Source organism: Anolis sagrei, chromosome 2, assembly GCF_037176765.1.
Source record: "Anolis sagrei isolate rAnoSag1 chromosome 2, rAnoSag1.mat, whole genome shotgun sequence".
NCBI lineage: Eukaryota > Metazoa > Chordata > Lepidosauria > Squamata > Dactyloidae > Anolis > Anolis sagrei.
The window spans coordinates 70,721,960-70,745,818 of record NC_090022.1 but is presented as its reverse complement, the minus strand read 5'-3'; the positions used below and the strand labels follow the sequence as shown (position 1 = coordinate 70,745,818).

The 23,859-nt window shown below is 39.6% G+C and overlaps 1 protein-coding gene across 2 annotated transcripts in view; it reads left to right on the top strand.

Moving 5' to 3' along the window:
• The window catches only part of TEX264 (testis expressed 264, ER-phagy receptor), a 189,196-nt gene that overhangs the window by 32,634 nt on the left and 132,703 nt on the right, over window positions 1-23,859 (top strand). For both annotated transcript variants that reach the window (XM_060765817.2, XM_060765815.2), the window contains one exon: window positions 23,422-23,643. In XM_060765817.2, coding sequence (XP_060621800.2) covers window positions 23,422-23,643 — 222 coding nt within the window. The remainder of the gene's footprint in view (window positions 1-23,421; window positions 23,644-23,859) is intronic.

Genomic DNA, 23,859 nt, shown 5'->3' with positions numbered 1-23,859 from the left:
TGGTAAGAGTAAGAGATGCTGGAATGTGGACAGCAACGGACATTGTGACCCAGGCTTTGGCCTTCAGAGGCAGCCAAAAGATTAAAAAAACGCAAGTTGCCAACTGAGAAAAACAATGACTTCATTGAGGATCTTGCACATGCTCAGTAAGGTGAGAAGGTGAAGTTAAGGAGGGACAAGAGCTGAGGGTTGAGCCGGGGGTGGAACGGAGATGGAATTGGGAGGAGCATGGGGAGGGGTGAAGGAATATTAGTGTGGAATATATGACCTGTATAAATTGCTTCCAATTTCTTTGTTCTGGATGGTACCTGGCAATTCCAGAGGCCACCCGTTTGATTTCTGCTCCAGTAAACTCCTTGTTTCTGGTCTCAATTGGGAAACAAGGCCAGGAATATTTAAAAGCAGGCCTGTCCTTTCACTATCTTTGTTGGCTAATTCTTACAGTACTGGGAAGGCCCATGTGCATGAGTGCTAGAATATGTGGAGTTTCCGTTGTGAACATTTTAACCATCCTTATTCATGGACGATCAAAAAGTTAACCTTGTAGAAGGTCAGTTTCTTAATTTCTTTTCAGTAAACACTTCTATGTGGAACAAGTTTTTTAACTGGAATTAGTGACTGATTAATTTTGCTCTCCAGATAATATGGCAAATCCTTATAACAAGTTCTCTGTGGACTTGTCTTCACTTGGAAACAATTTCAGTGTTTTTCACATGAGGTGGCATTACTTAAATTGGGTTTAGTTTACTCAATGAGGACTATCTGTGTACATGATCCCTTACAGACAGGATAATCCTGCCTTTCTTGAATTTACAGTTCAAAATTAGATGGTTTTAAAACATGGAAAACAATGGAAGGATAGGCAATAACTGGAAGAAGGGAAATGTCACTGTGTTACATATTTAAAAAGCATCAGATTCTATCTGATCTTGGAGGCTGAGAAGGGTCAACCCTAGTTAGCATATGGGTAGGAGACAGCCAGTGAATATGTGATTCTTTAGGGTGCATTTTAGATGAAGGAATGGGGAATCTCTGAATATCCCTTGCCTAAGAAAATCCTATAAATTTCATGGAGTTGCCATAAATCCACAGGTAATTTGAATGCACAGAAACACACATGTTCAAAACAGAGAGAAGAATCAAAGAAAAAAGCCAACAGAGACACGGATATTATACACAGAGAGCAATTGTGGGGGGAATCCTTTCTGTCTGGCTTAGGGGTAATGCGAGTTAAATAAAAACGGAGAATTGTGCACATTCACCACAACCCAGGGAAAATTTTCTTTCTTTCTTTCTTTCTTTTTCTTTTTTGAAGAGTGGCCATTGCACTTCTCATAGTCAACAGGCCACTATTTTGTACATTTGTTAGCCAATATTAATTGATTGATTGGCACTTTTAAACTGATCATCAACCAAAGCTCCCTGGGCCTTTAACTTGTTAAATGCAGAAAGTACAACAATAGTGCCACAAAACTATGCTAAAACATTAAAATATAAGCTCAAGATAAAGTGAATAAAGTGAATAGTAGAAAATAAAACACAACACAATTTAAACTAACAGCAATATAAGACATGGAGGATTCTTAAAATGCCTGGAAGAGCAGGTCTTAATGTGTATGTTCCATTTTGGGAGAAGTAATCACATGATTAAATTTGTTTCTGGAAAGTTACTTGAAATTCAGGAACATATATGTTCTTTTGAATCACCTAGCTGTTTCTTGGAAATTAAGAAATGTGCTTTTTGAAAGTAGATTTTTCATGCCACATATGTTTGCTAAAAGATTTATACTTCATTACTAGACATATTTTTTTCTTTTTAGCTGTGATCTGAAGGATAGAAGATTTGGAAACATTTGCAACATTTGAAAGGATGATGTACAAATGAAATTTCGAATAGATTTGCATTCGGACAATTGTGCAGACATAGTGCCCTCTAATGGATGGCAGGAGCTCCTGCCAGCTTCTGATCACTTGTTTTACACTGGAGAGTGAGGTTAAGGTGGCATTGCTGCCAGGCTTCATGTATTGTTTGTTCAATGCCAGCTATGGGTGGCCACTTTCCCAGTCATCCCCCAAGTGCCCTCATTGCTTAGTCGCATTGCCTGATTGAGAGGCAAATTTCTTCTAACTTGGACCAAAACAGAAGAAAGAGTGTGGGATTTTTTTCTCACTCATTTTATCCTTTCCTTTTCTGCGCAGAAAAGACAGAGAGAATGTCTGCCTGTTGTTAAGACTGAATATCCTTTGCTATTCTGGACCTACAGGTCTGGAAAAAGGATATTGTTTTCCCTTGTTTGCTTCTTGGGGTTCTAAATGTAGGAAATAGTAGGAGAAATATATTCCTGTATTGATAGAAAATAGCACCTTGAGTCTGAGGTCTCTGATTGTGGCTGGAGACCGCTGCATCATGGAGGGCAAGAGGAGACTCATGATAGCTGAAAGTGTAAATACTGCCAGTTGCATATTGAGGTGTGCATCCAGCTCTACTAGGCATGGGCAAGCTTTGGTCCTCTAGGTGTTTTGGACTTCAACTCCCAGAATTCCTAACAGAATATCGACATTGTCTATAGCTTCAAACAATTTTTTGCTCTGTGCATGAGGCAGGGCATTGTGGGCAGGCATTCTGATGCGGGGTTGTTTCTTCTGCTTTGCAGTCGCACAAGGTGGAGGATTCTTCTAGGTAGTGCCATTTTGCCAGGGTTTTTTTTTATGCTCGCCCCCCCCCCCCCCATTCTAAACCAAGAATGGGAGACTAAGCATTGGAACTCTATATGGCAACATGTGCAAAAACATCAGTTTAACATATCTACAACTCTTCCATAATGGGACGGTATTCTCCATTACTAGAGACCTTCAAAAGTCAGCACGGTGTAGTGGTTTGAGCATTAGAATATGGCTCTGGAGACCAGGATTCATGTCCCAGCTCAGCCATGGAAACCTAGTGGGTGACCTTGGGTAAGTCATGCTCTCTTAACATTGAAAGAAGCAAAGGGATCCCCTTCTGAACAAATCATGCCAAGAAAACATGATGATTGGTTTGTCTTAGGGTTGCCGTAAGTCAGAAATAGCTGGAAGACACCCAACAACAAATAGTAATTTAGTATGTAGAAATACAAAATATACACATAAAAAACATAAATTTAACACAATAGTTATATTAATAACATAACTGCCATCCTGGGGGAAATTAAGTAAAATAATTAAACTTCATTTGCATACAAAATGTACACCATATAAAAACATAGGACAAAGATAAAAGGACAACAGACTGTTCTATTTTTTTCCTTGTTTTGGTTGCCTAGCTCTTATTTTTCTAGCTGACAAAGCAAACTTCAAAAGGTACATGACAATCAAAAATATTGCTGCCTTCTAGCAGTATACAGATGTTCCAAGGGATATCTGTTTGGACAGAGAACAAAGTATATGGGCAAAAATGTGTGCCTTACGCCATTGGCAGCTTAATACATAATGGGAGATATCTTTATCTTTAGTAGGCTTGCACATTTAAAATCTGTGATATATTTTGACATTTTTAATAAAAATCCCATTCAAAAAAGTAATACAGTTTGAATCTGAAGAACTGTATGATTTTCTTAAAGGGTTTGCCATGAGAAATGTGAAATACTGTTTTAAGCCAAATGTTGTTCTATATAATGGATTCTACAGAGAGTTAAGCATCTGTGTAACTGAGTCTAATCCCATTATTTTGAATAAAGAGGGATTCTGACTTGTAAGCTACTAGAGGAGGAAGTTGGAAGAACCTCACAGTAAATTCTGCAGTTATGCATATGCATATTTTATGTTAAATATTCATACATTACTTTCCTTCAATCCTCAGAAGTGTTGCCAATAAAAAAGATGTCAATCCTCTCCCCCATCCTATAATACAACAATTCCATTCAACAAAATATACATATTTCTATTTTCTGGCTGCTTCAGTTTGGGTATTTTGACTACTGTGGTAATCACTTCGGCCAAATAAGCCAATTCTATGTAAAACCATGGTTAGTTTAAAACTCATTATATATTGAAACTGGATTCTGAGGCATAATTATGGGATCTATGTTTTTTACATTGCTTTCTTAAAGTCTTAAGGTGTAAGGAGAATATGCTTTATGCAAAACTGCCTTTTGAGCACATGGTGGCAACAGTGAGCTGTCAAAACCTTTTAAGCATAATGTTGCTTCATCCAAGAGACTTTTTACCAGTTTATATTTTTCCCCTAAAACAAAACAGAAAGAAAAAACCACACATTTTTATGTGTGTTCCTCAGCATCAAAGTGCATATCTATGTGATGTGGGTGTGAAGAGAGGAAAAAACAAAATAACCTGCACAGCAGAAGTTTGTTCAGGAAACACAACAAAAGTTTACTTCATATAGTCTAGTGTTTCTAGCAGGAGCGGACAAGCTTCAGGTCTGTGAGATCTAGAGCCCAGTGATCCATCGGCCAGAGCTTGATTCAGAAGTCATATACTTAGAATAAAAGAATTCTGAAATTTGTTCTGAGTACCAGATCTGATCAGAGCTCAAACTCTTTCTATGGAAAAATCAATGGTGCTGGGTGATTCCTGTTTGATCCTGTGGTCATTGGCATGCAGAGTCCTATATTACTCAGTTTTGTCCTCTGTGCTGTTTAACATCTATATGAAGCCACTAAGAGTGGTCTTCTGAGCTTTTTGTGTCAGATGTCACCAGTGTGGTGTTAACCCCTAGCTCTGCCTTTCCTTTCCATCCAATTACAAGGAAGCTGTCTCTGTGTTAAGCCAGTTTCTGCTCTCAGTAAGGGAGTGGATGAGGACAACAAGCTTAATCCAGACTAGATAGGCAAAAAGCAGATAGGAGAATAGGGATTCAGCCTGTTCTTGTTGGGGCTATATTCCCCATGAAGTTCACAGCTTAGGTGTTTTTTAAAAAAACTCAGAGCTGAGCCTGGATGCTCAGCTTTTGGCAGTGGCCAGGAGTGCATTTGCAGAATCAAAATGGGTGCTAATTGCTTGAGAAATGGGGACAGGAATACATGACATGTTTACATGCCATTTGGATCACAGTAGAGGACTCTACATGGGGCTACCTTGGAAACATCTAGGAAATTTAAGTGGATCAAAAATTGGTAGCCAAGCTGTGGACTGTGGGAAGTCAAAGCAATCATGTGACTCCCTTGTTAAAATAGCTGCACTAACAGCTAATCTTTTTTTTTTTTTGACAGAATTCAAAGTGCTAGTAAAGTCAAATAGTTTGAATCCAAACTCTTTGAAAAAAATCTGTTTATATGAGCTAAGACCTGTGGGGAAAGGTTTTCTCTCAATTCTACCACTGCCATAGCCATGCCTGGTGAGGGTACTGGAGAGAGGCATTTCAGTGGCTGCTCTCAGTGTGTGCTCTCATTCAAGGCCCAGTTGGACTTTCCTCTACATTATTTATTTATTTAAGGGGTTTTTTGCCTTTTAATATGATGTGACAGACTGAATTCTTAATATGGGCATGTTGTTTCTATTATATTTCTAAAAGTTGCATTTATATCTAGTGATTTTAAAGTAGAAATTTGATTTAAGTGTGTCCTAACTTTTATCCTCAAAGATTTTAAAGTGCTGTATTGGTAAAAAAAATGACCTCCCAAAACAGAGTTGTCTTATCCACATGTCAATGTAAGTACTGTACCTTAATTCATATTGAAAAGGAAACCATCTCCTTTTGTGAGTAGAGTTTTGAAAGATAAGATAAGAAGCTTAATCAGTATCAGGAGAATTTACAAAAAAGAAGTGACCTTCTCTATTCTACCTGCCATTGACACCACTGCTGACATTTTTGAATGGTGCACAGGAAAATGGTGGTGGTGGCCACCAGGGGCAGCTGGCTTCCTGAGGTTTGTTTGTTTGTTTATTTATTTCAGGCTTTTATATCCCGTCCTATCTCAACCTCCGAAGAGGGACTCAGGACAGCTAACAAATCGGCACCCCATGGTGCCCATACCAGAAACATAAATATACAGTTTAACAGCAGTATAACAATTAACAGTGTAAAACAGTATAAAACAATACAAAAATAATCAAGCAGTCAGCAGTCACCGGCACACGCACACACACACACACACACACACACACACACACATTACTCTTGAGCTGATCCATTACTTTTGAAATATCTTTTAAATATTTTCCTGTAAACATCAAAATAATTGGGGGATTGATCTAAATTATATTATTTTATAATTAATAACTAGGTATTTGATTTTTGGAACACTTGCTGATACTGTGTTTTGTGCATTACTGCTGCTTTTTTTTATACATTGTGAATAGGTTTAGATAGTATTTATTTTTGTGAAAAGGCAGCATTTCAGTTAAAAATCTCATCTACATTCACACTGCAACTTCAGAGTTCTCTCATGGATTGAATCCTTATCTTTGAATCTAACAACAACTACATGAATGAAAGGTTTTCAGAATCTGGAATAGTCAGGATTTACAGGAACTATATGAATTAAATCACAGCTTCTTACATTTTTCCATTTGCGGGACTCCATTTGGCCCGATAAAGCTTTACTTGACTTTGGGTATAAAGGTATATAAATATAAATAGGTATGAAAATAAAGCATTTAATGATAGCAGAGCAGCAATTGTCAGGTTTGCTAAAGAGCTGATATTTCTTTTTATGAAGTACAGCTGAAGTGTCTTCTGCAGAGTCCACTATAAACAGATTTGTGTAAAACAGCTATTAGGTGACATTCTGAAAACTTTTACTGTTGCCAATTTTTTCAGTGAGCTAAAAAATGGGGTTGGGACCCACAGTTTAAGATGGAGCGAGTTAGATCAGACACGTTGAAAATTAGTGTGGCAGAGTAGCCACAGTGCCATACTTAAATTAGGGAAACTTGGCTTTGAACACTTGGCATTGGCTTAGCCACACACTTCCATCTTAAACTCTAGAATACTGTGCTTCAAGATTGTAGTGGGATACATGCATATTTAGCTACCTGTGTTCATTGACAGAAGGGATAAGAAAGTGCTCGACTTAAAAAAAAACAACAACATCTCAGGAGCTGAATTGGTAGTCTAATGAACACAGAGGTTCAACTACATTAGAGCCACCCAGTGTATCGTTGTCAGAAAATACATTGGGATAAGTGGACTGTAGGATATTTTTAAATAATGCTTAAAATAGTAGAGGTCTGAAGACTTTGCAGTTGTGACAGGTATCAGTCAAAATATCCTAAAAATGGATAAGAGACAGCAGAATGTCAGCCCTAGAATAGACACATTTGAGAGGCAGTTGATCACAAATTGTACATGCTGTGTTTTGCAATGTATAGATTAATTCAGTTTACTGGGCTTATTTAGACGGCAGGGTGAAGAAATCTAATGACAAGTGCTTGAAGGGTGGGTGTTGGATTACATAACATTCTCTGTTTGCATTTCCAGAGTGATTGGCAAGCCGCTGCCTTGATCAGATTGTGTGAAGAATTGGTTCTCCCTTTCTGTTGAACCATCTGTGTTTGGAGTTTGCTCCACTAATTTCTATTGTATATATGTTCTCTATCTTCCATACACTCGTACCCTGAAGAACATTGCTTTTCCTTTGTGCTTTCAAGCTATTTGTCTGTCTATTTAATTCAGATAGATGAGCTTCTAGGAACAGTTTTTTAGTGACTCAGTGAATAGTTTGGTGGGAGTCTCCACTTTCATTTCCCCAGGTGAGTCAGAGGAACAGGGATTTCTTCTTTTAAAAAAGTACTGCTTATTTCTCTTCAAAAAATGGTTATAATTTGCTTGGCTGTTTTCTTTCTCCTCCTGATATCTGCTCTTGATATAAATATGAGCCCTTGATGAGCCAGGCACTTGCTTCCCTTCATTAAGGTTTGAGGGAGGGAGATCAAGTCCAGCCTCTCCATCCCATCTTTTAAAACTGCCAGTGGATGCCCCCTTGCAACGCATCTGACAATCCCCGCCTTCACCTGATGTTTGCTGAATTTTCATAAAAGATGATTACTTAGTCTAGTCCTCACAAGGCTGATATTTATGGTACTTAGTTGTATTAATTGTGGGTTACTACTGATTCTCAAAACACATTAATAGCTGTGTCAAAGATACGATTAATTCCAAAATACATTGTATGTCCATATTGCGGAATTTATCCTCGGGAATTTCTGGTCACCAGGAAAAGTGATCCTTTTGATGCCCGAGCCGAGCTCTGGAATACGGAGGCAGCTAGGGCTATCCTCTCTGCAGAAGTGGATCTGGCTCCTTGGTTTTCTGGTGAGCTGTTAGCAGTGAAACAAGAGGGGAGGAGACTAGAGCGTGAGTGGCAAAAAACTGAGAATGAATCCAAGTTGAAGAAAATTATTGGCCATTACAAAATCGATGGATTGGTGATAGAGGCTGCAAAAAACATTGCATTCTAACTCAATAGCCGCAGCAAAAAATAGATCCGCAGGGCTATTCGGAATAGTCTGAGGTTTGATAAAACCAAATACAGACGATCCACCATTCCACTCATGGCAAAGGCTTCGCGTCAGTTTTCGACTTCACAATCAATCGAATTTGCTCTGAGTTAGACACCACAGTTGCTACAGCTCCTGTGAAAGTAACCAAAGCACCATCTAGTCCTCTATTTATGGATCACTTTCAATTAGTGTTACACGAGGATGTAGACAAGATTCTTGGAGAGGTCAGGGCCACCACTTGTATCCTGGACCCATGTCCCTCCTGGCTTGTTAAACAAGCCAGGGGGTGTATGCCTTGGATAAGGGAGCTTATCAGTGCCTCACTCCACCAAGGCAAGGTGCTGAAAGAAGCAGTGGTGTGACCTATGTTGTAAAAAAATCATCCCTTAATCCAACCATGCTTGAAAACAATAGACCAGTGTCAAATTTGTCATCTATTAGCAACATTGTGGAATGGGTGGTGGCCAGACAACTTTCTTGACCCATTTCAATCTGGCTTCACGCCGGGTCATGGAACACAAATGGCTTTGGTCGCCTTGGTGGATGATCTACATGGAGAACTAGATAATGGAAGTGTGATCTATTTAGTTCTCCTGGACCCCTCAGTGACTTTCAATATCATTGACCGTGGTATCCTTCTGGAGCGTCTAACAAGCATGGGGCTGAGAGGCACTGTTTGCAGTGGTACCAGTCGTTTGTCATGGATTGCAGCCAGAAGCTGGTATTGGGGGAGTCCTACACGACCTACATGGCAATTAGACTGTGGGATCCTGCAGGGTTCATCACTTTCCCCAATATTATTTGACATCTACATGAAATCGCTGGGAGAGATCATCTGGAGTTTTGGAGTTTGGTATCATCTGTCTGCAGATGATGCCCGACTCTACTACTCCTTTCCACCAGAAATCACCAAGGAAGCCGTGCTGCTCCTGGACCGGTGCCTGGAGTCAGTAATGGGCTGGATGAGGGTGAATGCATTGAAACTGAATCCAGATAAGACAGAAATACTACTGGTTTCGTGTAAGATGGATTCGGGAATATAGTTACAGTTGGAGCTGGATGAGGTCACACTCCCCCTTAAAGCTCAGGTTTGCAGTTCGGGGTGATTCTGGATTCTTCCTTAAACCTGGAAGAACAGGTGGCTGAGGTTACCATGGTCATTTTTACACAACTTAAACTGGTGCACCAACTGCAACAGTTCCTGGAAAAATCTGACCTGGCCACAGTGGTACATACACTAGTTACATTTACATTCTGCCTGGACTACTGAAATGTGTTCTACATGGGGCTGCCTTTGAAAATGGCCTAGAAACTCCAGTTTGTTCAAAGATCTGCAGCTAGGCTGTTGTTGGGACATAAGAGAACACACCACTCTGCTTGTTAAACAGTTTCACTGGCTCCCTATTAGTTTCTGTGCCTGATTCAAAGTGTTGATGTTGACCTTTAAAGCCCTACATGGCATTGGTCCAGATTACTTGAGAGACAGAGTTCCTCAGTATCCCCCGGGGAGATCTCTTAAGTCTAGTGGGGAATTGTTAGCATCCTCTAACATCCAAGACTACATCTGAAGAGTACTAGAGAGAGGTTCTTTTCAGGAATAGATCTCTCTCTCTAGAATGCCCTGTTAGATGATATTAGATTTGTATCCTCTCTGGTAACATTTTGAAAGCGCCTTAAAACCTCCCTGTTCAAGGAAGCCTTTGGGGGATCATAATTCAAGAATAATGAATGGTTAGGAAGGCATTTGGGTTTGTTTTATACGATTGGGCCCTTGAGTACCCACTCAAGGGCCCAAGGTGAGATATAAATTTCAATACATCAATAAATACTAGGGCTGGGCAACCACGGAAAAATTTGTTTCTAAAATCGATTCATTTTTAGGGTTTTTTTGTGTTTCGTTTTTTAAAAGAATTCCGAATTTTTTCTTTAAAAAAGTTCGATATTTACAAAATTTCGTAAATTACAAAACAATACGAAACAATTACGAAACAATTACGAATCGATTCGTTAATGGCGGACACGACCGCGAAATACGCTAAAAAACCTCCAAATGGGACAGGGGGAACTTCTGAAGCTTCCCTCTCCCTCTGTTGTTGACTGTTGGTGTGATATTTATAATTTTTTTTCACTGATTAAACAAACAACAACTATAAAACTTGCCCCAGACATGCGGAAATAATAACGAAACGATTTCAAAACGATAACAAAACGAATACAAAACGAATTCGAAACAATTACAAAACAAATTTAAAAATTCGTTTCGTTTTTTAGTTGCTCCTGAATGGTTCGTTATCGCTTCGTTATAAAAAAAAATAACGAATTTTTAACGAATTACGAAATTATGAAATGAAACTGCCCAGCCCTAATAAATACATATCAAAAAAGCAAAAAACAAAAAAACAAAAACAACCCCAACACATTTATTTATTTATTTATTTATTTAGACCATTTCTACCCCGCCCTTCTCACTCCCGAGGGGGGACTCAGGGTGGCTAACACAGCCAACAATTCAATGTATCAAAACAACAATATAAAACAGCAATATAAAATCCATTATATAACAATTAAACAGTGATGTTAATTAAAATTACATAGTCACATAGAACAAATCACATAATCACAGGTCATAAAGTCATTTCCAATTTTCAAACAATCCTATTGTCTGAGTTCAGTGCCTAAAGTGCTGCTGTGCCCACTAGCCAAAGGCCTGGCTCCAAAACCACGTCTTTAGTTTTTTCCTAAAAATAAGGAGGGAGGATGCTGATGTAATCTCGCTGGAGAGCGAATTCTATAAGCGAGGGGCCCCTGTCCCTCGTTCTTTACCGAGAAGGCCCTGTCCCTCATCCCCACTAGACACGTTTGAGACGCTGGTGGGACCGAGAGCAGGGCCTCCCCAGTAGATCTTAAATTACGAGGTGGAACATAGAGAGAGATACGTTCGGATAAGTAAGTTGGGCCAGAGCCTTATAGGGTTTTATAGGCCAAGACCAGCACTTTGAATTGTGCTCAGAGGTGGACCGGCAGCCAGTGGAGCTGACGCAGCAGGGGGGTGGTATGCTCTCTGTATGGCCTTTGAACACTTTCAAGAAGGTGAGCCTCCGTTGTCAGAAAAAGGCAGTACTGATCATACACACAGAGACACATTGAAAATTAGAGAGGCTACAGTCTAAATATGATTCTAGCCTCTTTACTATACTAATGCTTACATAGAATAAAAATGAACCAATGTAAGTACATGGAGGGCCAGGAGACCAACAACTGCTCATTGGACAACTGTGTGATGGTCTCCAGGCATATTCCCACATAAAAGAGTAAACGTTTGGTTTGGGCAGGAGAGGTGAAGTACGCTGGACACGTGTGGTTACTCTTATGCAAAGAGATACTTTATTGCACAATGTCTCTATAAATACACAATATATATGGGGGTTGGGAAAAAGGGAAATTTGTTATTACTTAATTACTGTATGCAAGACTGGAAGAATACTGAATTTATAATTCAGCAATGGGATCATACAGAGGAAGAAGGTGATTTGACAGCACCTTAAAGTAGGCTTTATTTACTGGTGATTCAGTTCCTCTGGTGTACGATAATGCTAGTCAGGCTGGCTTTTGTTGACTAGCTTTATCTGAGCCAGCACCTAAAATCATTTTCGACAGTGAAAATATAGACTGCCTAAGGATTCTCTCTGCTCTGTACCTTAGAAGGGGCCTATGAGCTTCATACTCCATAGAGATGAGTTTTGGGCTTCGAATGCTGTCATTCTTATTTACAAAATGAAAAATCAAAGTTTATTGCCTTTTATTGCTTTTCCTGTCTCTAGCAAGCCCACGAGTCATTCAGGTTGAAACCTAATACTTTCTGAGGTTTTTTTGAGAATTGGCAATTCTTCCTCCCATAACATCACAATATGACATGCAGTCTACATTAATTTAATATCAAATAATCTCCCCCTCCCCAATCTGCTGCATGGTTTTTGTAAGATTTCTGGCTGACAAATGGAGCGAATGGACCTGAATGTTTGCACTGGGTTTCTTGCTTTTTTGGCCAGCCCAATAAAAACATGAATTCTGGCATTTATCTGTAAAGCTGATATAAGAAAAGTTCTAGACTCAAGAAGTATTGCAGTCTCTTTTCAGCTATTTATGGCTCATGCTGTATGCCCAGTTCACAATCCGAAAGACATGTGATATGTGGGGATTTTGTTTTCATTTACTTATTAACAGTGTAGTTGCCTTTCTTCGGAAATCTGTTGGCACTGTGGATGAATGGAATGAGCATCTTGTATGTGGGAAAAATCTATCACCCCTGCTGGTGTGTGCATCTTAGCATTTATGTTTGTATCTGCTGAGTAGGTGTATGTTGCAGCCTACATAAGGAACTTGGGCGATTTTAGCTCAGCGATAAATACCTCATACTGCTTGATCATCATCATCCTTTCAGTTATGGATCTGCCAACCGGTTACTCTCTAGAAACATCAGAGGAATTTTTCATTTGAAGTCTTCCCAGATTGCTAATATTTTTGGAGAATAGTAGCAATAGAGGAAAAACAGAAAGATGCAGTTAGCAAATGAAAGAAGTAGATAAACTATTCAGGTCACCAGGCCCGTAGCCAGGATTTCGTTTCGGGGGGGGCTGAATTTTTTTTCAGGGGGGGGGGGGTTCGGGGGGGGCTGAGTTTCAGGGGGGGCTGAGTCTGAGTGAAAGAGGGGCTAGCCTAGCAAACCTTTTGTATCGTTACCCCAATACCCCCATGCATATGGGATATATTGAGTATGGTGATCAGATCATGATATGAATAAACATAACAGTTTAAATAATGCACCATTAAGGCCTTTTCGCGAACCACCATGAAAATTTCGGGGGGGGGGGGGGCTGAAGCCCCCCGAGCCCCCCCCCCCTGGCTACATGCCTGCAGGTCACCAACACAGATCTCTCCCAATTATTCTGCATTGTATCTCCCCCACTCTGCAATTTTGCTGTTATAGTAAGCATTTTTAAGCCAACATTGTGCAATAGCTGATGTGGTTGTTTCCAACTTAAGTTAGTCATATCTGAATACATTGACCTGTGAGACCTCTCTGAATCTGAGGAACCTCAAAATGACCTCTCTTTTTAGTGGCCTTTGTGCACGTGCGTGTGTAACGTTTAAAATTTATGCCTTGCAATATTTTAATAACTGATGTGGTAATCTGCAAAGGTTTGTCACTTTAACAAATGGTACCAGGGTGGTTTAGCTTTTAACATATATGTTTTTGGTATTAGCTGTAAGGTCTTAAACAAATTGGGACAAGGATATCTGACAAAAATGTCTTCTGCCATACAAATCTTCCTGGCCATTGTCCCCATCATCAGAAGTCTTCCTGTTTGTGTCATATCCTTCAGATGTTCCTATGGCACCACTTAAAAGAGGGTGCTTTCTGTGGAATATCACAGAAATAAAATCTTTGCCAACTTTGTTACAGTTCAACTCAACATAACATTTTATTTGCTTTGACATTTGATTATTTGTATTATCTGTCATTTTGATCTTTAGCTTTTATATCAAGTATGTATAGTGGTATTGACGTGCATATAAGTAAATAAAGTAAAAATAAATCCCTATAAATCCCATCCCTCCCCTCCTTTTGTAAGAGCTTGAAGACCTGGTGGTTTCAACAAGCCTTTGAAAATGGCCAGTTCTAGCCCAGCCCCAAACATTGTTGAATATGGCCTTAGACTTCCTACCTATTACCCTGGTCATCCCTCTAATAGACCCTGAACATGATCAGCCACAGATCCATACCTGCTATTGCTGTTAGCCTGTTATAGCACTGCACTTAATTCCCGGTCCCCTCATATTTTGAGTTTACTCTAACCTTGGCCCGGCCTTTTAATTGCTCTGAACAGGCATTATTATTTTTAATATCTATGTGTTATTGTAATAATTTTATGCTTATGTTGTTTTGTTAATTTTATGTTATGCTGTTTGTATGTTTTGGTGATGTTGCTTGGAAACTGCCCCAAGTCCCCCTAGGGGAGATAGAGGGGTATATAAATAAAGTTTTGTTGTTGTTGTTGTTGTTGTTGTTATTATTATTATTATTATTATTATTTATAATGTTGCCTTTTGTTTTTATATGCTCAGAGAAATAATGAAAATGTAATGTCTTCTGCATTTTCTCCCTCTCTGAACACCATTGTGGAGAAACTCTCACGTTCCTTCACAAATCTTTGTACAGTCAAAATATTGGTCACTTTATCAAGTTTTTTGCCATGTAGCAATATCAGCTTTCTAGTCTTCCTTCAGAAATATGTTATTAAATTGTAATCAAATTCTGTAGCCAATTGAAGAAGCACTTCTGCGATATGAACTTGAATAAAGCTGAATCAGTACTTGAAAGCAGCAAGAATTCTTTGAAGGCTTTGAGTCTGTTTTGATCCCTCATTACTAGACTAATCTCTTTTCAGATTAGGGTGATTTGCAGCACTGAGAATTACTAAACATCTAGATTCAAATCCTTCTTGCTGGAAAGAAAAAAAATTACCATGTGTATGAAAGGTTGGAAAATTGTTTCCTCTGTTGAGGCCAACATCATAATGATGAGGTATCCTGAATCTTAGCGGGAAACACAAGGGGAAACTTGGCACAAGAGTTCAGTGCCTTCTGTAAGGCCTAGCTTTTTATGGAAATGGGAAGCAGTGTGTACCCAAAATGTCTATCTCTATCCCTTGTCCAGCATGGCCAGTTGAAGAAACTGCCTCTTGTTGCATTCAGCCAGTGGGAAAGCTGGGCAGAGCTTTGAGAGAAATGTGATACACCAAATTTCCAACCTCTTGGATGGAAGCATATGGTGTTTGATTCTGGTTCCATGGGAGATCGAAAGGAATGCGGATAGGAGTGGTTCTTATGCATTCTCCCTTTTGAACTCAGAGACAACGTGGTAATAAGAGCTTCCCGCATTGAGCAGAAAAGTTAGTAAAGAAACATAGTTTGAGACTATAGTAACTGCAGGTGAAACTTTTCCCAGGGCAAAAATCCTGTTTTTCTCATTGCCTTGAAGACTGACCTTCAAAGCCTTCTGAATGCATGACTACCATTCCCATGGCTTGTGAGGGTTAGATTGGATCACCTTTCTAAGCAGGAGTGATGTGAAGTCTGTTCCTGCTCAACAGTTCCAGAGGGGTTATACAGTAGAAGGATTATAGAAGCAAATGGATGGTTTGTTTTGTCTGGTTCCCTGAAGCATGACTCCTTGGTGATTATGGTTGCTGTTCCTTTCCACATACATGCTCTGACAAATTGCCAAAGAGGATATTTCTATGCGGACAAGAGTCAGGTGAATCTTCTTATTGTGTGACACAATGCCTGAATGACATTTTTGCAATTATTGCTCCCATCCTGCATGATTAAATCCCCTGTTTTCTCACTTTTAAAAAGTGTGCTTTTATGGATGACATTTCCTTTCTTAATGTATTGGTTCTTAAAAACAGAACAGCAATAGCATGCCAGAGATTTTTAAAAGCTATGCTGATCTTTAAGTGCCTTACGATGAATTGATTCATTTCCTCTTTGATTAGCTAAGCCATTCAGTGCTTTCTTGTTTTGCTGTGTTATAAATTGTGGTATAGTTTGTTGTTGATATTTTTGAATTTAATGTGGGCGGTCAGTGCAGTTTACATCTAAGCCAAATGAAGGAAATGTCCATAGGTTTTCTTTGCTATCTAATGAATTGGAATATTGTTTATCAGCTTTGGGTGGTCTGTCTACTACATGTTTTTCTGGGACCATTTACCCTAATTCTTATAAATTGTATTTGAGTAAGGTCCAGATTTATTAAATGTTGGATGTTTAGAAAGATGTACTGGAAGAGTAAATTTGATAGATATTTGTTAGCTTTTTGATGCAATATAACAAAATTCTGAAACCACAGTTGTTTTCTTGGCAGATATGAAGGGGGCAGCAGAAGTGTCTGAATCCATAATAGGAAGAGATGTACAAAATGACTCAATATTCTTCTTTTGAATGCAAATTTGGGTACTAAAGTATCCAAATGTAAGCTTAAAACATTTTGAGGCAGATATTTCCTAAATAGTCCACTAAACAATATCATGATGTCTCTAAGTGATGTTGCCATGTTAGCAGATGCTTACCACAGTGGGAAAAACAAAGTGACATCTCTTTCAGCTTTCAACTTCTACAGGAAAGGTCTCTGGACCCATTTGAAGAACCAAAGTAATCTCATCCATCCTCCCTACTTTTAAAGGGAAGATATACTTAAGCATTCATCATTTTAAAACTTTCATTGTAACTCTGCTTTCATTGAAGTGTGATGCAGCTGCATCATTTAGTTTGGGTAATACCAGAAGAAATAAAGAAACTGAAGATCTCTTCATGCTGAAGAATGACACAGTCATTGAAATAATGTGGATTGGATATACAGTGAGCCCTTGATATCCAATGGCATTTGGTTCCAAGACCCCTTCTGAATATCAAAAGGCCCTTCTACACTTGCCTAAAAACCCAGAAGTAATCAGGATAAAAGGAGGGGTGGCTAAACAATGTTTGGGGAAAGTGTGGGCGGAATTGTGTTAACAGTTGAAAAGCACGTGTTTAAAAGGTACGCTTAAAACCCAATTCTGCCCAAAAATTGAACACATTTGCATGACTATATATCCCTGCAGAAATGCAAAAACACATAACTTCCTTCCCATCCCTTTGTGTGAACTGCTCCAGCATATGTGGCTGTAAAAAATAAATGGAGCACGGACACACAGGTGTCTAACAGTAAGCACAATTGGAAAGCAATTAGAACTCTCTGCAACCATTCCTTTTTTCTTATAATATTAAATAGAGCTTGAATAATATAAAACAGAACTTTAAAAGAGAGAGATAAGAAAGCTGCTTGTATGTACATTAAAATTTCAGCATGAGCACATATGGGTTCCAGCACATCTCGGAGAGTTTTTTTAAAATAAAAACTTCTGACGGATGTCCTCCATCCACCCTCCATCTTGATCCACTTAAAAGTGAAATTGCACAGTAACTATTTGACAAGCATATATCAACAAGTCTGTAATAATTCAGCAGATCATTTAGATGTCTATCAACATATTATAAAAGAGCTTAGATATTGTATAACAATATCAACAGATAAAAATATTAATCATGCAGAATATGATTGGTTTAATGTAGAATGCAGGGTTGCCAAAAGAGACCTTGCAAAAAAGTAAGGGAATCCTGCAAAAACCCATCTGGGGAAAACATGGAAAATGTTACTAAATGCAGGACAAAATAGAAAAGTTTATTCAAAGATAAGAAAGATGAACACAGAAAATGTAAGTGGCAGGAACTGGACCAGGCTGTAACAGAATGGAATACAGATTTTGGGAACTCGGTACCAGAGGACTACAAGGAGTACATCGGAAGCCTCAATCACTGCCTCTGCTTGGATTAAATACTTCTCCAATATCTTCAGCAGCCAGCCGGGCACCTTGGAAGTTACAAGGCTGGACAAAGACTTCTCTATTTTGCCTGAGTGGGAACCAGCCTCTGGCAGTGAGGTAAAGTCATTAATTGCATCTTTGAAATCTAAGAAAGCACCTGGAGAAGACATTCTTCCACAAGAATTTCAAAGAAAATGCCGAATGGGGTAGCTCCCTTCTTGGTAGCCCAGTTTCCAAGATAAACAGCACTGGACAAATGCCACATGGGTGGAAAATGAGCATTATCTGTCCCATCTGCAAGAAAGGTGGTAGGAATGATCCTCAAAACTATCATCCAGTTAGCTTGCTCAACATAACACCAGTTTGTATCTGCAGCCTATGTCAGGTGGAAGACATTGCACACTACATGCTAAACTGTCCTTTGTATAGTGACCCAAGAGAAAGATATTTGAAACCCCCGCTGATAAAAGACAATGACAACCCTCTTGTAGAAATGATTCAGTTTCTGCTAAGCAACTCAAATGATAATGTAACATATAAAATGACCCTCTTTGCTTTGTCTGCCAAAACAGATAAGAAAGAGAGCACTAGATTAAATTACCATCAACTGCTATCGAGACACAAGGGGCTAATTTGACACTCCCCCAGAAACTATTGATAATTCACATTATTTTCGCTCGTTGCGTGAGCATGAAGCTCACCTATGTTTGTTATCTTTTGCTCCAAGGGAAGGTGTGAGGACAGAGGAGGACCATTTCCTGTGTGTGGACTTGCTATCAGGTCCCAGGATTTTTTTTGCCCCACTTTTAAAACCCGCATTTTGATGCTGTCTGGAAGCACCCAAAATCTCTGGATGCTCAAGTCTTGTTATATAAATTTATATAGTAAAATGGTGTTCTTTATATAAAATGGCAAGGTTTGCTTTGGAGTATGAGTGCATGTAAATGAAGAAATTCATCTCTTCAGAGGTAAAGTACGTAAAGGTAAACATAGCTTTTAAAGTTGGTGGATTACTGATTCCTTTGAAAATCCATCAATACAGAGGGTTGACTGTACATTTCAACATTTGGAAGTAGATGAGAATACTACTGAGACCCATTGCTGGTTGCCTCTTTTGCTGGGTGGGGGGCACTCCTTCAGATCATGGGTTAAGTGCACACATATGCAGAACACCAAGAAAATGTTTGAGATCCCTCTTGCAAAGCACAGCAGTCTGAATGATGGAACTAAATCTGTTTCACACTGTTTGTGAGTGCCATACTGGGGGTTGGATTAGAGTAATTGGGAACTTTCCCAAATGTTTAATGATCCCAGGTGCCTGTTTTAAGATGAAGATGCAATGTCGGAAATTGAGTGTAGTCTCAGATCAAAGCACCCATTTAAATTATTAGAACCTCACTTTGCTTTTCTAAACCTTGTCCTTGCAGAGGAAGTGATGTGTGTGTCTCGCTCTGTGTGTTTATAGGAGTATAGTTTTAATTATATATAGTTAGTGTGAATTGTGGGATAAGCATGTGAGCCTTTGACTGTGTGGATCATAATAAATTGTGGCAAGTTCTTGGTGGGATGGGCATACCAAGCCACCTTGTCTCTCTCCTGAGGAATCTGTACAAGGACCAAGTAGCAACAGTAAGAACTGACCACGGAACAACAGACTGGTTCAAGATTGGGAAAGGCGTACGGCAAGGCTGCATACTCTCACCCAACCTTTTTAACTTGTATGCAGAACACATCATGCGATGTGCGGGGCTGGATAAATGCAAAGCTGGGGTGAAAATTGCTGGAAGAAACATTAACAACCTCAGATATGCAGATGACACCACCCTGATGGCCGAAAGCGAGGAGGAGCTGAGGAGCCTTCTAATCAAGGTGAAAGAAGAAAGCGCAAAAGCCGGGTTGCAGCTAAACGTCAAAAAAACCAAGATTATGGCAACAAGAATGATTGACAACTGGAAAATAGAGGGAGAAACCGTGGAGGCCGTGACAGACTTTGTATTTCTAGGTGCAAAGATTACTGCAGATGCAGACTGTAGCCAGGAAATCAGAAGACGCTTACTTCTTGGGAGGAAAGCAATGTCCAGTCTCGATAAAATAGTGAAGAGTAGAGACATCAGACTGGCAACAAAGATCCGCCTAGTCAAAGCCATGGTATTCCCTGTAGTAACCTACGGATGTGAGAGCTGGACCTTAGGGAAGGCTGAGCGAAGGAAGATCGATGCTTTTGAGCTGTGGTGCTGGAGGAAAGTGCTGAGAGTGCCTTGGACTGCGAGAAGATCCAACCAGTCCATCCTCCAGGAAATAAAGCCCGACTGCTCACTGGAGGGAAAGATACTAGAGACAAAGTTGAAGTACTTTGGCCACATCATGAGGAGACAGGAAAGCCTAGAGAAGACAATGATGCGGGGGAAAGTGGAAGGCAAAAGGAAGAGGGGCCGACCAAGGGCAAGATGGATGGATGGCATCCTTGAAGTGACTGGACTGACCTTGAAGGAGCTGGGGGTGGTAACGGCCGACAGGGAGCTCTGGCGTAGGCTGGTCCATGAGGTCACGAAGAGTCGGAGACGACTGAACGAATGAACAACAACAAAAGCATGTGAGCGTAGATGCACTAGAGTGCTGGTGACAAAGAGATGATTTTCCCCTTATGGCTATAGGGCATAGTTAGAAACAATCACAATAAAATAGCAAAGTTTATCTGAACTTCGCTATTTTAGTGTTAACTAGCAGACATACCCAAATCCAAGGGGATTAGAAACTTCTTAGTCCTTCTACCTAGTGATTATGGCTATAGATACACTTAAATCTTAACCAAAACCAATTCATCTTAAAGTAAGCAAGGCCACGAAAGATGTACACTCTAATGGCTCCCTTAGAATCTGTGCCAAGTTTCCAGTTTGAATTTTATAGTCTTAGAGATTTGATAGAGATAGGTACTTATAATCTTTCCCCGCTGGCCTGTCTGTCAGCCCTGGAGAGTAAACATGTGATCTTCCCACCTTTAAAAGCACAGCCTTTGCATCATCAATATTTTGAAAATTAATTATTTTTACTGTTGTGGAAAAAAGAATGAAAAACTTTGAGATCACTGAAAATAATACCCATATTTAGTAAACTGAAGTTTTTTCCCCTGATGAACATCATCACCCACTGCTTTTTGCCAGGCTTCAGTGTCTTTAGAGAAATAACTAAAATGTCTTAACCACTGCTTTTAATCTCTTTGATGTAGGGATCTGCCTGTTCCTCTCTCTTTCCATTGTGTCAAGGGTTAGCACCTCATTTTCCCCCATTTCCTAGAAATTTTTCTTCCCTTCTTCACCAGGGACTGGAAGCCAATGGCTTGGGAATAAGCACTGGTCTAGGGACCATCACTTAAATAGTACAAGTCTGAACCTTGTTTCCAGCTTTACACTTATTGTTGATAAACAAGAATAACAATCACATTCATAGCATGCCACTGAAATGTCAGTATAGGTCTGGATGGAAGCCCTGAGAATACCAGGGACACATAAACAATGTATGTGTATGTGTGTGTGTGTGTGTTTGTAAATGTCACAGCATGATCAGTGGTTATCAGGTAGAGCAGCAAGGCTTTTGAATTGGCAGCAGAAGTGATGACTGCTGTTGCTCACTTGTTGCTTCCTGCACAATAGGCAGATAATTGGCACTAGATATAATTGGTGTCTCTACTGAAATTGGCATTGTTGAATAACAAATGGACCCAGAGCTACAGAAGTCCATGAAGCCTTTCACAGGAGAATGTCAACAGTCATTATTGAGAGACATTTATTCCCCCCATTGTTCAGATAAGGAAGTGAGATTTGTTAAATAGTAAAATCTGACCCTGATGGGTCGCTCTGACTTTTTTTGTCAAAACAGTGTCTATTGTTAGTTTTGAATCAAGAGACTAGAGAACTCATTATACCTATATAGAACACTGGCATGCCTTTTTCAAAGACAAGGTTGCAAAGAATCTCGTACAATGCATATGGACTGGATATAATTGTCAGGATGTATAGATGAGAATACATATAACTAGTTAATGAAAAACAGTCCTTTTATACAGGGTAAGGAATGGAAATTGCTCTGTAGCAAAATTTCCCAGTAATAAATGCTGCAGAAACATTCTTACAAGCATGTGTTTCAAAGAGTTTTTTTCTTAGAGTGTTGAGTGGCTGTATGGCTGTTTTCTAGCAGTATTCTCTCCTGATGTTTTGCCTGCCTTTGTGGCTGGCATCTTCGGAGGATCTGAAATGATTCCAGTGATTCTGGCCGTGAAAGCCTTCTACAATACACTTTTTAAAAACTTAACTTCTAAAGTTGGAGTGAACAACTGCTATGACCCCCAGGACACCACAAGCCCTGGCCAAAAAAATAAAATAAATAAAAATCACACACAAGAACCCTCAAATGCCACAAAATCCCCCCTAGGGAGCATTGGCCACGTTTTTACACCCCTTTATGCTGCTTTTGGTTCAGAAGAGGCCTTTTCAGCATCAGGATTCCATATTTGTGAAGACCTATCTTTGTTAGTAGATTACAAATAGTTTCCTCCAGTGTTGCAGAATAAATATGCTGTAGTACTGTTTCTAATTTGCACAGTTCCATGGTAAGTGTTACAGTGGCATTATATTAAGAAACAATACCCATTTACCTTTATAAATAATGCTCCCATGTTCTGTGAAGGACCCTGTGCTCTGAAGCACAGAGCAAGGGCCCTGTGGCAGGGGTGCTCTGGGATATTGCTTGTACTTTTCAACCCATTTTCTGAATAGTTCTGCAATATTACATTGGCTCTGAAGACTGCACAGAACTCAGTCCTGGTAAATTCAGCCGCTTTAGATTGAGCATACCTCTTCTGAGAGGTGCACACTGGGTGCTTTTCTTCTGGTGGCTGGGGCTGCCCACCACCTCCATCGTTGCAGCTGCTGTTCCTAGGATGGATTGAGTTTTTGACTACTGTCCTGCATAAATGCCAGGGGAGGTCAAGCTGTTTCTTAAATAGGTTGCTGCACAAGTGGTTTGACACTACGAAATCTTAGCAAGAATGCATTTCTATATCACAGCCTTGTTTTAGGAGTTGCATTTCTTACTGTGGCAGCCATGGTTTTTCTTGTGTGGCTTGCAGTGCCCATTTTGTTTGTAGTGATAGGCTACAAAGAGAGGAAGGCATTTTCACAGTGCTAGCCTTCAGGTCAATTGTTGCTCCAATTGTTTTATGAAGGAACCCTAGGGGAATGTGTTGTAGAAATCCTGAACAGAGTCTGTGAAAGTATCTCTTTTCACACAATGCATGACCAAAATTCTGTATAAACTGAGAGCTAAATCTGTACGTGAATATCAGTAATGACAGGTAAATTGGAAACATTTGCGGGAACTGTTTGCCACAACTAATTGTCTCATTTGATAATTTTCTCAGAATCCTCAAGAACACAAACTAAAAACCACTGCCTTAATGTGTTTGTATCATCATTAGTATTGGCCTTTTGTTTTAAACATAGCTTTATGCATCCTTCGAAGCTTTTTATAATGTAAATCCAATTTCCATATCTCTTACTAGGTGGATCCAGAGAAATGCCGTTATGCTGTGGGTCGTGTTCTGAGTGAAGGAGAAGAGAAGCCATCTGAGGAAGTGGTCCGCATGTTCTTGAAGTATGGTTTCAAGATTATCAGCTTCCCAGCCCCTAGCCATGTAGTCATGGCAACCTTCCCCTACACAACTCCTCTGTCCATCCATCTGGCCGTGAACCGTGTCCACACATGCCTTGACACATATATCAAGGTGAGTGATCCTGTGTGGCAGTTCCTATATTAAATCTGCTTGCTGAGCTCATTTACTGTAGTCTTTGTTCTCTTACATAATTTATTTCAAATTGGTCATGTCAAGTGATTTTTAGTATTGTTCTCTGAGAACGAATGTATGACTTCACTTCTTCCTTCTGTTAAAAGCGGGGAGGGCAGTGTTTGTCCCCAGGCCACATGAATTAAAACTGTAAGT